Source organism: Daphnia magna, linkage group LG5, assembly GCF_020631705.1.
Source record: "Daphnia magna isolate NIES linkage group LG5, ASM2063170v1.1, whole genome shotgun sequence".
Taxonomy (NCBI): Eukaryota; Metazoa; Arthropoda; class Branchiopoda; order Diplostraca; family Daphniidae; genus Daphnia; species Daphnia magna.
In genome coordinates, this window is record NC_059186.1 from 8,535,262 (window position 1) to 8,548,951 (window position 13,690).

The following is a 13,690-nucleotide window of genomic DNA, read 5'->3' on the forward strand; positions in this document are numbered from 1 at the left end:
AATCAATTCCTTTACATCTTTTTTGTATTGACTTTTAATAATATCAAAGAAGAAATCAATTTTAAGATATACCAATAGAACTATTATTTTGTGGTCTACAGACAACAAGTACTTGACGCACAATTTTGATTTATAATGCAAATTCCCACCATCTACAGCCTTTATCGTGCCACAAACCTGAAATTTCTTGCACTGTAAACTCAGATGTTCTATGTTTTAACATGCAAGCAGTTTCCTGACTTTATTCCAACTTTTGAGTGTTGCTTCGTTCAGACATTTCGTCAACTCTTCACACGTTCCATCGTATTGGTCGGCAAATTGCTTCAATAACTTTCAATTTCAAATTTAATTCAATTTTATCATCAATGAAAGAAAACGAAGTTACAAAATATATATTGTGTTGACCAGCCTTTAGATTCAGATTCTTGCCCTTGGGATGCTGCTTTCTAGAACATCACTCCAACATGCCTCTAATCCATTTTTATCTGATAAAAAAAAGGAAAACTAATTAATTTTTTTAATAGAATTTATTAAGGATAAGAACTAGGTAGTAGAAACTTAGGCACCACAAATCTTAAACAGCGAAATACTTAAAGTAGGTGTCCGATTTTTCAGTTTCCCTTGTCGCAATTTGTAACTGAACTATTTTTGGGTTGTCTCTTCGAAGGTAATGCAGCGGTAGCAAACGTTCTGTTCGCGAGGAAACAATTTTCTACTTCTGATTCAATAATCTGACCTATTCATTACACGACGTAGAACAATAACAAATGAAACAAACGTATGAATGCAAACGTTCAGAACTATCAGCCAATACTTTAACACATCGAATAAAAAAAAATTGTCGTTTGCAATCATGAATTTGATAAACTCGATAATATCGATATCAAGATGTCTAGTCAACAAAACATCTTGAACGATATTTTTAAAAAGTGTTGCAAAATAAGCACTACTATTACGCAACAACAAGAAACAACTAAAAACGAAAAGCCGACGCATCGTCAAAGGATTCCTCTACTACGTAAGCTAGCACTATAAAACTTAGTTCGAACGACTGGCTATATCTACTTTAGCAGAGGGAAGAACAGTGACAACAATGAAACCACCCAGATGTTGGACTCTAATGTTTAAACGCAGCACGGCACGTTCTTTCACTATCCAAGACGCTAAGTGTTAACTTCGTATATTAATAACTATACTGTCTAAAAGCAAATCTAAAACTCAAAAGGTAGTCTAAAAGCAAATCTAAAACTCAAAAGGTAGTCTAAAATATTTGAGCATAATTTATAACTTATCTAAGCTAGATAAAATACTCCACCTTCAGGCATTTTTATGTATGATATGGTACTTGTCTCCATGTCAGATGTGGATAGATTTAACATTCATTATTTGTGGCCTGAACAGAGTTATGTACCGCTACAACGGTGGGCACCCCAGGACTCCAAAGATGAGTGTGGAAATGAAATTGTGATCCTATATCAGCCAATAGATAAAATAAAAATAATTTAAATGTCAAGGATTATTTATTTTGATTCTTACCACTCCATGTCTTTAGCCGTCTCAACCAACAGTTGACAAATCAAGTCTCCTATTGATGCTTCACATCCATTGTTCTAACACCTGAAAAAGCAAAAAAAAAATGTAAAAGATGCGAAAAAATTTTCATAATGCTGAAGCTTTACATAGCTAGACATTTTCAATTACGAAGGACGTAGGTCACCCTACAGTGAAAGGGGACCATGCCATTGCTGGACCCTATTGGCTGACACATACCAGAAACTTGTATAAGATAAAATAATTAAATTGCAAGATTCCAAATGTTGACAAAAAGCCTTCAGCTAGTAGCAAGAATTGATTGGTTGTTCACAAAATCAGCCAAACAATCTAACGGTTAATAACGTACTTCAATAATGGATGACGTTTCTATCAAGACTAAGGCATTCGAGTGTATGGCAAAATATTTTATACGATCAACTAAATTTACGAGTACGCAAAACTTGGTTAAAGTTGTGTGAAAAAAAAGCGATTTTTTTTTGTGGTTAGGACAGTGTCTAACAGCCGGTCAATATATCACACGATGATCCGTGACAAATTCTACAACTAAAATGGCGATCGAACACTTCAGATGGGTAATTGTCACAGGCGTTGCCAAGTCGGGACCAAAAAACGTCATAATTTGGAAATAAAATAAATAAAATAAAATAAAATAAAATATAAGAAATCTAAACAAAATAATCCCGACTAAAATTTTGATTTGGAATTTTTAAACTTTACCGCCATACCCAAAATAAATGCCGATTCCGAATATGTGATTTTTTTTGGCATGTAGATTTTTGTGTAGATTAACAAAACGGTATCTTCGGTAATTAACGGTATCTAATATGTATATAAGTGGGCTTGTATAGGCTTATTTTGTCGGGTTTATTTTTTAAGCTCAACTTTTTCACAGAAGAAGTTTGGAATTGAATTTCGGCAAAACCTAATCTGTTATTACCAAATTTGGATGCTGATTCTGGATAAAATATCGGTTTTCCTTTAATCGCATTTAAAAAATTTTAGAATGTTAATAAAGAAGTTGGAACCCTTTTCTTTCAAAGGGGAGCCACGGCACAGAAAAGAAAGGAGCCCAGTTATGCATTAAAGTTTATTTATGTCCATTGAAAAGCTAGAACTTTAAGTAGTGGTGTGTTTTAAACGCCAATTAAGAACACCTTAATTCTTTTACGTTACCCCTTCCATGAAATATGTAATTTCTCTTGAGACTTGAAGCAATTATATTTAATTTAAATCACGCACAACAAATATTCTTAATAAATAATGCAGGATTTTTAAGGCAACGAGTAGGAGAGAGAGCAGGTGGTTGAAGTACCTATAACAAATGAACCGGCAACGAAATGAAGTGTAATTACGAAGCGTTTAGCGTGGATACTTCAGCTGCAAAAACATCCATGGCACGAAAAAAATCTTGGCTCACTGGCAAAATATTAGACGCTGGTAAAATAAATCCATTGATTGGTAGTTCAACTGAATAAACATATTTAATCCCAATAGATTTGGCCCAGTCTGCTGAATTGCCTGCATGCGTGACAGTGATAATTTTATTATATCAGTCACAAAGTATTTAATAATCCATTTGCATACCTGAAGCTCGGTAGAGGAGGTCGACTTTATTGCCAACTTTATAAGTGAATTTCCTGAATTTGCAAGCGGCATTCTTCGCGAGTGTCAACATCTCATCGTAATCAGATGGAAAAGTATTACGTTCATAACCCCAAGGAAGCATGATAAGTTGACCGGAACTGTGTAGAGTTAGGTAAAGCTATGATGCATCGTCGTCATAGAAAATAGAAATCAATTTTCAGTAGCTAATTAACAATAGCAAAACGAAAGAACGTTATTACTTTAATTTCGTTCGATTTGCTGGTGATGAAATTGGAATAGGCAAGAGTCTCTGGTTCCGAGAAGGCCGAGGGTCCCTTGTATACCTGGGAGCAAGGATTACTGCTGGATCCTGGACCACCCCACTATATCGTTAGGAAAAGCTAGATGATGAGATACTGTAAATTGGGAAAAAGGAAGGAAACAAGATCACTCACCTTAAAATCAAAATTACGATTTAAATCAACTCCCTGGCACTTGGCTGACGCTGATCCTGTCGGGGAGCGAGTTTTTCGCCAAAGTCTATTCTTCAGATGAGTGTACTCGTAGCCTTGAAATGTACACGCAAATTCGGTTCATTTACTGATTTAGAAGATAGTCTAAAGCAAAACAGTCATACCATCGGGATTGACAACGGGCATGATGTACCAGTTGACGTTGACCAAAAGTTCTGCGTTACTTGGTTCTTCAACGAGCTGTTGGATAATGTAAGTCGCTAACGCTGGCGATATCCATTCTCGGGCATGAAATCCTTAAAGAATAAAACGCATTGCATTTTTAGAACCGTGTGAAGGAAGAATGGATTGGATTCCAGGAAAGTTTTACCTCCATCAATCCAGATGGCTGGCGTATCCGGTGAAGTCGAATTAGTGATGTGAACAACGTAGAGAGGACGCCCTTCGTACGAGCTTCCAACATTCAATAATTGGACACGACAAGGATACCTGTCGGCCAAGTAACTAAGGTAGCCGTAGATATCATCCAAACGATGGTAGCTCGTCCAATCCATTTGATGAGCTATAAACGAAAATTAAAAATTATACAGTTTCTTGCGACATTTGTCAAGAGTTACCAGTTTTAGGATTAGCAGCGGAGTCGTTGGTCTTAGGGTTCTCAGTACTGATAGCCTTCTGCAAGTCACTAATCTCGACGTCGTAGGGTATTTTGACCTCTTCCAACTTCAGCCTAATTTCTTTCTGATAACGAGGTGGTACCATAACATTTACTGGCTCGTGAATTTCATTAGTTTCTTTCCATATTTCAAGGTCTGTTTACAACAGCGGGAATGTTAAGAGATTTCAAGCAAACATTTAAAATTTGATTTACTGTAATGCTGGATGATCTTCATAAGGTTAATTTGTTTAGTCTTCGAATGAGGTGTGATCGTCCAGACTTGGAATCCTGAATAGGATACGCTGTTGTCGCGATTTGCCTTGCATTGTCCTCTTGGTGCTGCATAACAGGCGATCGTCATGAAACTGACGGTCAAAACGAAGACCAGCGTTGACATCTTATAGTTGGTGTAACTACCTATGACAAATCAAATGATTGAGTTAGGCAAGAGGTTGCAGAGATAATCGCACGGGCTTCTGAAATGAAGAACTAGTAGTTTCACTTCTTGCGTTCGGATTCCGTCACACTATGCGCTATCACAAGTTATTTCAGACGTACAGATACTAGGTGAAAATTTGTACATCTTCGATTAAAATCAAACCTACCTCCTCTAAGTAAAATTTCGAGAGCCGGACTGGCGAAGATCTATCTTTTTCAGCTGCAACACAAACAATGGACATCCACTTCACAAAGCGGTTCGTTTTAAAAATCTTTTTGGTGGGAATATAGCTTAATCTGGCAAGACACGGTAAATAAACGCAATTGGCCTAATTCCTTTAAAACAAAAAACGCCATTTAAAAAAAAAATGGAACGATTTGTACAGTACTGTTTCCAATTCAACAAGCAAATCGGCGGTCATATAGGCTAGTTTGACCAAAAAAAAACTAAATCTTAGTACCATTCTACTTTACGAACTTTGGACATGATGAACTACTCACGGAATTTAACGACCGTACCATCCAGTCATTAGGTAGCCTAGCTATTAATAGGTTTCACAGGCGTGAAATTTCTAAATCTGCCACCTTGTTGCAGTTGTTTCTTTGACAAAGCACAGGATAAAAATTAGCCACCTTGATTAACAGAAATCGCCCATTAGTAACAGTTTAACTTGGTTCTAAGATTTACTGTTTTCTTATGAAGGGGATAAAAACTTCACGCATGAACGCGAAAACCTAGTGTCTTACCTCACTGTTCCGATAACCTGCTGCCTTATTTTCTGCCGTGCTGCGCTACATACTCTTCAGTTCCGCACTAATATTCAATTAAGCCATACACTGTTATCCGTTTAATACTTTTTCAATTGTATTCCATTACTGTAACTCCAAATCAGTATGATAATTGATTACGCTCTTAATTCAAAGCAATTGAAAAAACAAAAACATCATACCCATCTTTCTACTACCAATTCCAACAATCTTACAAATATTCTTGCCTATGATTAGGCTTTCAGCACCTCCCAATCCTAAAACATAACTGTACTAGAACATATACTTTTGCGATTGAAGCCGCAGGAAAGTAGATGAGTCTTTTTCTTCCAAAACCCCTGTAACCTGAAACTGTAACTTACAGAAAGTGCATAATACCATATTGCACGGAAATACGTATGTTAAATAAGTCCAGCAACATTCCAAGCTATCGCTGAATAGTACAATTATAACCCAAATGTTTAATTTGAAGGATACACCTAACACCCTATGTTTAAGACAAACTAAAAGATCACTCATTTAACAATTTTATGAAAATGTATTAATACAATTGTGTATGTAGGGACAGGCAATTGCAGTAACAAACAGGACAATTTATTCCATCAGAAATAGTTGAGCAGAGGAAACTGATTGGCTCGAATGTATTCCACGCACTGAATAAAAAAACAAATCGTCAGAAACCTTTAATTGTAAAAATTTCTCAAAACTATGATAGCAATTATTCCATATAGCTCTGCAGAAATTCCAGATGCTTTAGCACTTTTCTCTACCAACTATCCAATTAATGCGGAAAGCCAGACTATCACTGTGCAAACTTGAAATTCCTGTCACGTAAAATAACATACCTATATCTAAACATCAGTAGCCAGCCAGTTTAGTCAACAATCCTAATGCTCGCCAGACTCGTTTCCAGTGGAAGTTCTACAGATAAGAAAATTTCAGTAAAAAGCACCGTGTATCCGAATCTAATGCAATCAATGATACCAACACGAAGAAAGCATTGGATACGGAGATTCATGTACGAGATATATAGCACTCCGCTCCCACAGGAAAGCAAAGTGTGCTTATCTCAAATTCAGGAATAGTAGAATAAATACCTGTGAAACAGCGCTGCATAGGTACTACCATGACCGAAAATCCAGCCGATATCCCCTAAACGACGTAAGAAACCGGTTATTGTTAAGACAATTTCCACTACGCATAAATTGTAGTGTCAACTTCTGACCAAATGAACATTAAGCTCATTCAGAGGATGAGTTACTCGTTGGTTTATGAGAACTTTCAAACACCAATCAAAAGTGGATTGCAATGGTGGGGTAAGATTCTCAAATAGCACAAAAGAAATTGTAAAACTTACCATATCAATCATTACCACACCAAATGGAGCATAACAATGTACCTGGAAAGAAAAAACTAAAAGTAAGCCACACGATCATAAATTTTAATGAGGAAATGTTGGTAGTGTTCTAGAAGGTACACCTCAATTTCGAAGTTACCAGCTGGTAACCACAAGCATTAATTTAGCATCATTGCAAACGTTAAAACTCAAATTGTAGAGTATTCACCGATCGATAATGCATGGAATTAGATATGAAAATAGCTATACATACCATTACATAGCATCTGGAAGTACCGTCACCAGACACCAGCTGAAACCTAAAATGAAATTATGGAAATAGTAAAAATGCCAACAAAAACAGCCACATTTAAAGGAAATACAAGCATCAGAAGCACAGAGTCACCATAGAGGATGATCTGCCATTATGGACACAGGCATTGTCCAGCAGATCAAGCCTCAGTCGCAAATTACAGCATCATGTAATAAAATAGAAACCAAAAAAAAAAACTAGCAGTTACCTTACGGCCCCTAACCATTGAATAACAGCACACTCAAAGTATCAACTCTTTGGATTCCACGCATGGCTGCACCAGCAACACCTGGGGAAAAAAAAAAGAGCTTCAGCTACCCTAGTAAGACTAAGGCAAACTTAAATAAACCGAAGTTCAGAAAAAAAGAATCATCAATTGATGATCAGACGGCAATTCCTATCATAGACTTTTTAGGTTCATCACAAGAAATAGAAATTCAAGTTTTAGGATTCTACTCACAATCACCGTGTATGATGCCCCAGCCATTGGAATTCTCGCATCTTGATCAGATACATGGAACTGCAAAGAAACACTCAAAATCAATTACAGACAACAAAGAATTTCGTCTATCACAGACAAGACCCCACTTTAAGGTGATTTCAAAATAATAAGCTACATCAACCAAGATCAAATGAACTAAAGTCAGTTGGCGCCACGTGGTGAATACCAAAACGAAAAATTCGAATCTTAATCTACCAAAAGTTTCTGATAAATGCTCTACTGCAATGCTTATATTATAATAAACATGGACTTTACTTTATCAACTAAATACCAGACATGAAAAAATCTTAACATTTCAACCAATACGAGTAAAAATTCCTTACCTTGTTCAATGCATCTAGCAAGCTTCCATTGCTAAGTTTATCAGGGATGTAAACCAGAGATACGAGACAATTTATACACTTTACCCCTCCCCTTCGGAGCGGTCGGCATCTGTAAATTGCAGGGATTGGATTGCGGAAGCGTTGCCAAATTAGATTTAACCAAATAAAACCAGAAAATATAAGTTTTAGAAAAAAACGCAAATCACAAATTAATTTCATACACAGTAATGCGGCTGTAATAAAAAAATTATATTACATATATTAAATATATTACACAGTATTATCAGAGTCATAGCGTCATAGACTCCTGGTCATGGTTCCTCCACTATGGCTATTTTCCCTCTGAAAAAGGGATACCCTCTTGCGGGTGTGTTGTTCAACTCCACCCAGAAACTCATTTGTAGCCAGATCATGGTCTAAGAACCCAGGTTCTTAGACCATGGCCAGATGGCACTCCCACCAGGCGGAAAATCACTCTTACGCCCCGACCATGCCCCGACCCAAAACTCTCGTTTTTTTGTGTAGTATTTCCCGCAAGAGGGTACCCCTTTTCTGAGAGGGAAAATGGTATTATATCATTTTGTTTCGCATGATTTTGTTCACTTCAATAGGACTGATTCTTCGCTTCGAGTAGAGTCATAGCAGAGTTATCGAGGGGATGGTTCATTCACTGCACCGACTTTGCCATAAGGCTTGGTCGTCAAAATTCTCCTTAACGATGGTGGTGGCACCTAGTGGATTTGGCAAATGTGGCGTTGAAGACAAACAAAATATCAAATAATTTAATCCAGCGTAATCGCATTCATCTGCTTTATAATTTTAAATGATTTACACAGCTTCCAGAATGCAGAGACACATGTATCATGTAACTTGGAAACGTAAACGAAGAATTTTCTAAAAAAACGTTTTTGAAACCGAAAGGCAAATCGTTTTTCTGCCACGACTAACCATTTCCTAATCAAACAATCTTGAATCATTTACTCAAACCCAAGAGGTTCCAGAATTTATGTGTATTGAGTCACGAAATAGTACATTAATGAATCGGTAAATAAATACCATGAGAAATTTTAAAAGAAGAGGAGCAGGAATGGCTCGTTCAAAGAATCATTTTTCTTATATTCGTCCCGTCTGTCATTTCATTTGTTTGCCACGTTTATTTATTAGCTATATTTTTTAAGTTCTCTTTTTCTTTCCACGTCCTTTTGTTTCTGGAGTGCCAACAGCTGCCTCGCTTTTGCGTTTTGAACCCTTTGTTGGTGTTGCTTCACTTTTGGCTCCGTCGTCCTCCAATTTCGGTATGGCTTCAACTTTAGTTCCTATGCTAGTCTTGGGTCCCCGTTTCTTCTTGTCTACCTTTTCCTTTTCTTCCCATTCTTGAACCTCCCTCTCAATCAAGGTAATGAGAGTATTGCAGCGTCTCTGTAGCTCCATTGCTGTTCGCGACTTCAAGAACCAGTCAAAACGGAACTGGGGGGCAGATCTATAGATCAACAGGACAGTAACGATCGGTGATAAATTTACACTTCTGGCATTTGATCTTACCTAACGGCAGCTCGCAGCTCTTCATATACGTTCTCTTTGTCGAATCCTAAACGATGTAGCATGCAAACTAAAAAGCGGTCCTCTTCCTCAGTGTAATTTTTTCCTTTGTTAGTTCCATAGGCAATACGTAATTGATGGAAGGGAGCTCGATACTTTGACATCTGAAAAACAAAATAATAAAAGTGCAATCAACCATCAACATTTTCTTATTTTAATCTGTCTTACCTTTGCATCTAAAGCTTTCTTGATCGATGTTCGTCGTTGGATTTTAGCTTCACCACGCTCAATTTGGGCCATAATTCGGTCGATATCTTGTAGTTCATGACACCGCTCCCAAAAAACTGCACTGTATTCCATCACTTCGTCAGGAGTTTTACCTATTAAATCATTCAAAGGCGTTATGACATGAAACTAAACTACTAACGTAATCTAGATCAAACACCTTCGACTTCTTTTGCAATATTTTCAATATCATCCCTGCCATACTTCTCATTAGCTTTAATGAACTGGTTGAAGTCCCGCTTCGTCCAAGCCGTAAAACCCTGTAAATATTGGTTGAGACGTTAAGAATATGAGCAAGGAGACTTTATATGTAACGATTACCTGAGTCAGAAGGCTTTCTTTCTCTGCCTGTTCGTCATCCGCTAATTGCTCGGCCTCGTCAATCTTCCGCTGTTCTTCCCGTTGAACTTTAGCAGCTTCGGCTCCTAACTCTGAGTTGCGAGGTACCTTGTAGCCCACCGTTTTACGGTAATGGTAGATCTCTTGATCAAGCAACTCAAATAGCCGAGGTGGGAAAAATTGAAAATCTTGCACAATGGGTTGTTTTGGAGGTCGGGGAGCCTGAGAAAATCAACAAGTTTATGCCGGACTTCCCTAGTCACGCCAAGTATTTTTTCCTACTTTTGGGGCTTTAGGTTCCGTAACTCGTAGTGCTTCTCTAAAATACGCGTCGACTGCATAGTTGGCTTTGCGTTCACGCTTAGGTGGTTCAATCCAGGCACCCACAATCGACTTCTGCTTTTCTCTGAATACAAGTTTGGAAAAAAGTCAGTAACTGGCATTTTGACATAATAAATGCGCTGTTACCGATAGTCTTCTCCCTCAAATTGATAGACAGACTCTGTCGGTGCGTCCAACGTAAAATTGCGGAGAGATGATTCACCGAGTTTCTCTAAACGTTCAGCGACTTCTTGGGTCTGGAGATGGCAGGCAAGAAAAAAAAAAAAAAAAAAAGAAGAATAATAGGCTAACGTTACTCAAATCTTTCTATCTTAAAGCAACACTAACCCTGTTCTCGCTTTTGGCTAAAATACTATCGATGTCCTCGTCTGTAATATCTGAATCTTTGGAGGCAAAAACGTGGTCTGCACCATGCCGAATCATGTTCAGCATTTCATCTTTGTTCAGTGCGCTGTTGGTTTTGTCAAGTAGCCGTCCTTGTTGAATGACCAATTTGTCGAGTCGCAGTTTCACTTCAGCTTTCTCAACAATCTTTTCCTCCACTGTGTTGTCTGTAATGAACCGGAAAACCCTGACCTGCTTCAATTGACCGATACGATGGGCTCGATCCTTTATTCGAAAGTAATGGTTAGTTCGAAATTTGGTGCTTAATCAGCAATTAATCAATGGATTTTACCATAGCTTGGAGATCCATCTGAGGGTTCCAATCCGAATCGAATAGGACAACTACGTCAGCCGTAGCCAAGTTAATACCCAAGCCACCAGCTCGCGTTGAAAGCATAAACAAAAATTTCTTGCTGTCTGGCGCATTAAACTCTTCAATTTGACGGTGTCGATCCTCGTGAGGAGTGCTACCATCAAGCCGGCAGTACTACGCGTTAAATAATATTAGCTAAGTTTAAATTAAAATTTTCATTCCATTTCCTTACATTATGACCCCGCCATAGGGAATAGTCCTCTAAGATGTCAAGCATCCGAGTCATTTGACTGAAGATAAGTACACGAGATCCCTGTACCTTTAATTTTGGTAAGAGTTTGTCCAAGATAACCATTTTGCCGCAGTTGTAAACCTGATAAACAGAAAACACTTTTATAAGCTAATATCCAATAAAGACTTAAACTTTCACGTTACGCTTCACTCACAATATGTTCATCAGTGGTGTACGGCGGCCCTGGCTCAGCACCATCGAAAAGGTACGGGTGGTTACAACACTTACGGAGTTGCATAAGAATATTTTGTAGTCGCATTTTTTCTAATTTTCCGGCGCCGTTAACGATGTCGATATCTCGCATTAAGATTTTAGTGTACATTTCACGTTGCATTTTGCTAAGTCCGATGTAGACTTTTACTTCTTTTTTAGGCTTCAACCGTTTCTCCACCTCAGCTTTAAGACGACGGAGGAGGAATGGTCGAAGAACGGCATGCAGGCGATGGATTAAAGAATCATCACCGAGGCAGTTATTGGCGTTAAACCACTCATCAAAATCCTGCAAAATCATTTAGCAATAAACATCTGACGTATTATTTTATTATCGAGGCGAAAATGGTACCTCTGAGTTGTTGAAAATATCTGGTAAAAGGAAATTAAGTAGTGCCCAAAGTTCATGCAAGTTATTTTGAAGAGGCGTTCCGGTAATGAGCAGACGGTTGGATGTTTTAAACTCTCGGACAATTTCGGAGAGTTTTGATTTCTCATTTTTGATGCGATGTGCTTCGTCAATAACCATATAACGCCAATTGAACTTCTTGAACACAGCGCGTTCTTTCATAACAATCTCGTAGGAAGTAACGCAAGCATCCCATTCCCCTGGCATGATTTCATCTCTAACGATGTTGGCCTATGAACATATCTGTTAGAAATGCCAGAACACAGTTGGATACGTCTAAGTATAACATACCCTAGTTTCTTGATCTCCTGTGAGGCATACGGTACGAAGGGTAGGACACCACTTTTTAAATTCGTTCATCCAGTTTGCAAGTGTTGATTTTGGGACAATAACCATGTGAGGTCCATTGATGTTGCGATAGTGTTTCATGTACCCCAACAAAGATATTGTCTGCAGAGTCTTTCCCAACCCCATTTCATCAGCCAAGATGCCATTGATGCCATTCTCATACAGAGAAATCATCCAATTGAGACCACGGACTTGATAGTCCCTCATCTCTCCTCCTTTGATATAAAATGGTGATGTATCAAATCGTGTAACAAGTGCTGCTTTCTCAGATGCCTTGACTTCTTCCATTAATTCTTCATCTTCTTCTTGTTCAGTTTTCCTATGTCGGTTATCTCCAGCATCTGATTTTTTTTCTTTACGGGGTCTGCCTGGTTTCAGTTTTAAGGGGCTTGATGGAGCTTTGGTACCTGGCGCTGCCATAAAATGCCCAAAAAGCTCAGTTTGTTTCAAGAGGTAATCAAACCTCTTACTACGGTCAACTTCCTACAAAAAAAAATAAATGTGACAACACAATATCATGACTGTTTTCGAACAGACATACCGTTTTCTTTTCAAAATCATCTCTGCCTTTGGAAATTGAAGAACGCGAGGAAGATTCTGTTTGCTATTAAGGAAAACAAAATGAGAATAGACAACGTGACAAATAGATGCGTTGCTTACCAATTCATGATGGGCACTTACAGAATTTTCGCCAGTGTCAGCTGGAGTTTCAACAGGACTACTTTCCTCTTCCGATTTCGACATTTTAATAAGAAGCTACGAGGCTTCGAACGTGTTGAACACCTCGCCGCCAAAAATATTAAGAGACACAATTGTAATAGTCAAATTAACTGGGATATTAAATACTGTCAGGCAACAACACAACAAAGCCGGTTCAACGGAAAACGGGAAAAGCGAGCTAAATGTTTCGACAAAGGAGGAGCCGCGAACAGACGTTGCCACATTGCCGGAAAATGTAACACTTTACACGCGTTTTCAAGGCCATCGGCCCCGATTGACTGCCAATGGGGCACACCGCACTTCTCCCCAAAACATTGATGAATGGTGAGTTGGTGACAATCAGCTTGAGTATTTTTCCACGCTGGTTTGCGGAGCCATTTTTCCAATACCGTGCACAAATTTTTTATTTTTTATTTTTTGGTGGCAAGGAAATTTAATCGGTATCAATAACGTATCTGGGTTACGTGTAAAATATGGAGACTCTTAATAGATAGAATCGATGAGGTGCCACCCAGTTCCCGCGTGACGCCAGTAACAAATAGATGCATCTGCTCCCCTAT

At 38.2% G+C, this 13,690-nt stretch overlaps 2 protein-coding genes and 2 long non-coding RNA genes across 6 annotated transcripts; 1 reads left to right on the forward strand and 3 right to left on the reverse strand.

The window, feature by feature from the left end:
- Positions 1-6: 6 nt before the first annotated feature.
- LOC116923071 lies at positions 7-2,106 on the reverse strand. Of its 2 annotated transcripts, XR_006646629.1 has the most exons (5): positions 1,680-2,106; positions 1,537-1,617; positions 1,316-1,470; positions 386-485; positions 7-330 (listed from the first exon to the last, which is right to left on the reverse strand). It is a non-coding gene; the product is annotated as an uncharacterized LOC116923071 (long non-coding RNA). The 2 variants fall into 2 exon arrangements; XR_004394276.2 differs by having other exon boundaries at positions 7-485.
- Positions 2,107-2,753: 647 nt separating this feature from the next.
- Positions 2,754-5,034, reverse strand: LOC116922919 (carboxypeptidase B). The gene is made up of 9 exons (XM_032929402.2): positions 4,875-5,034; positions 4,483-4,686; positions 4,229-4,423; positions 3,982-4,173; positions 3,776-3,907; positions 3,594-3,706; positions 3,399-3,521; positions 3,139-3,316; positions 2,754-3,072 (listed from the first exon to the last, which is right to left on the reverse strand). The coding sequence occupies exons 2-9, from the start codon at positions 4,664-4,666 to the stop codon at positions 2,903-2,905; spliced, it is 1,287 nt and encodes a 428-aa protein (XP_032785293.2). The 5' UTR covers positions 4,667-4,686; positions 4,875-5,034; the 3' UTR covers positions 2,754-2,902.
- A 3,337-nt stretch (positions 5,035-8,371) lies between these two features.
- On the forward strand, positions 8,372-9,690 carry LOC123472448. The gene is made up of 2 exons (XR_006646867.1): positions 8,372-8,516; positions 8,584-9,690. It is a non-coding gene; the product is annotated as an uncharacterized LOC123472448 (long non-coding RNA).
- LOC116922781 (chromatin-remodeling complex ATPase chain Iswi) lies at positions 8,945-13,654 on the reverse strand. 2 transcript variants are annotated; one of them, XM_032929196.2, is made up of 15 exons: positions 13,092-13,654; positions 12,952-13,014; positions 12,354-12,893; positions 12,006-12,293; positions 11,598-11,942; positions 11,384-11,524; positions 11,131-11,325; positions 10,782-11,063; positions 10,581-10,690; positions 10,395-10,518; positions 10,095-10,334; positions 9,934-10,033; positions 9,717-9,868; positions 9,492-9,652; positions 8,945-9,429 (listed from the first exon to the last, which is right to left on the reverse strand). In XM_032929196.2, the coding sequence occupies exons 1-15, from the start codon at positions 13,152-13,154 to the stop codon at positions 9,123-9,125; spliced, it is 3,111 nt and encodes a 1,036-aa protein (XP_032785087.1). In that variant the 5' UTR covers positions 13,155-13,654; the 3' UTR covers positions 8,945-9,122. The 2 variants fall into 2 exon arrangements, with proteins under 2 accessions (XP_032785087.1, XP_045029922.1); XM_045173987.1 differs by having other exon boundaries at positions 13,071-13,654.
- Between the last annotated feature and the right edge of the window lie 36 nt (positions 13,655-13,690).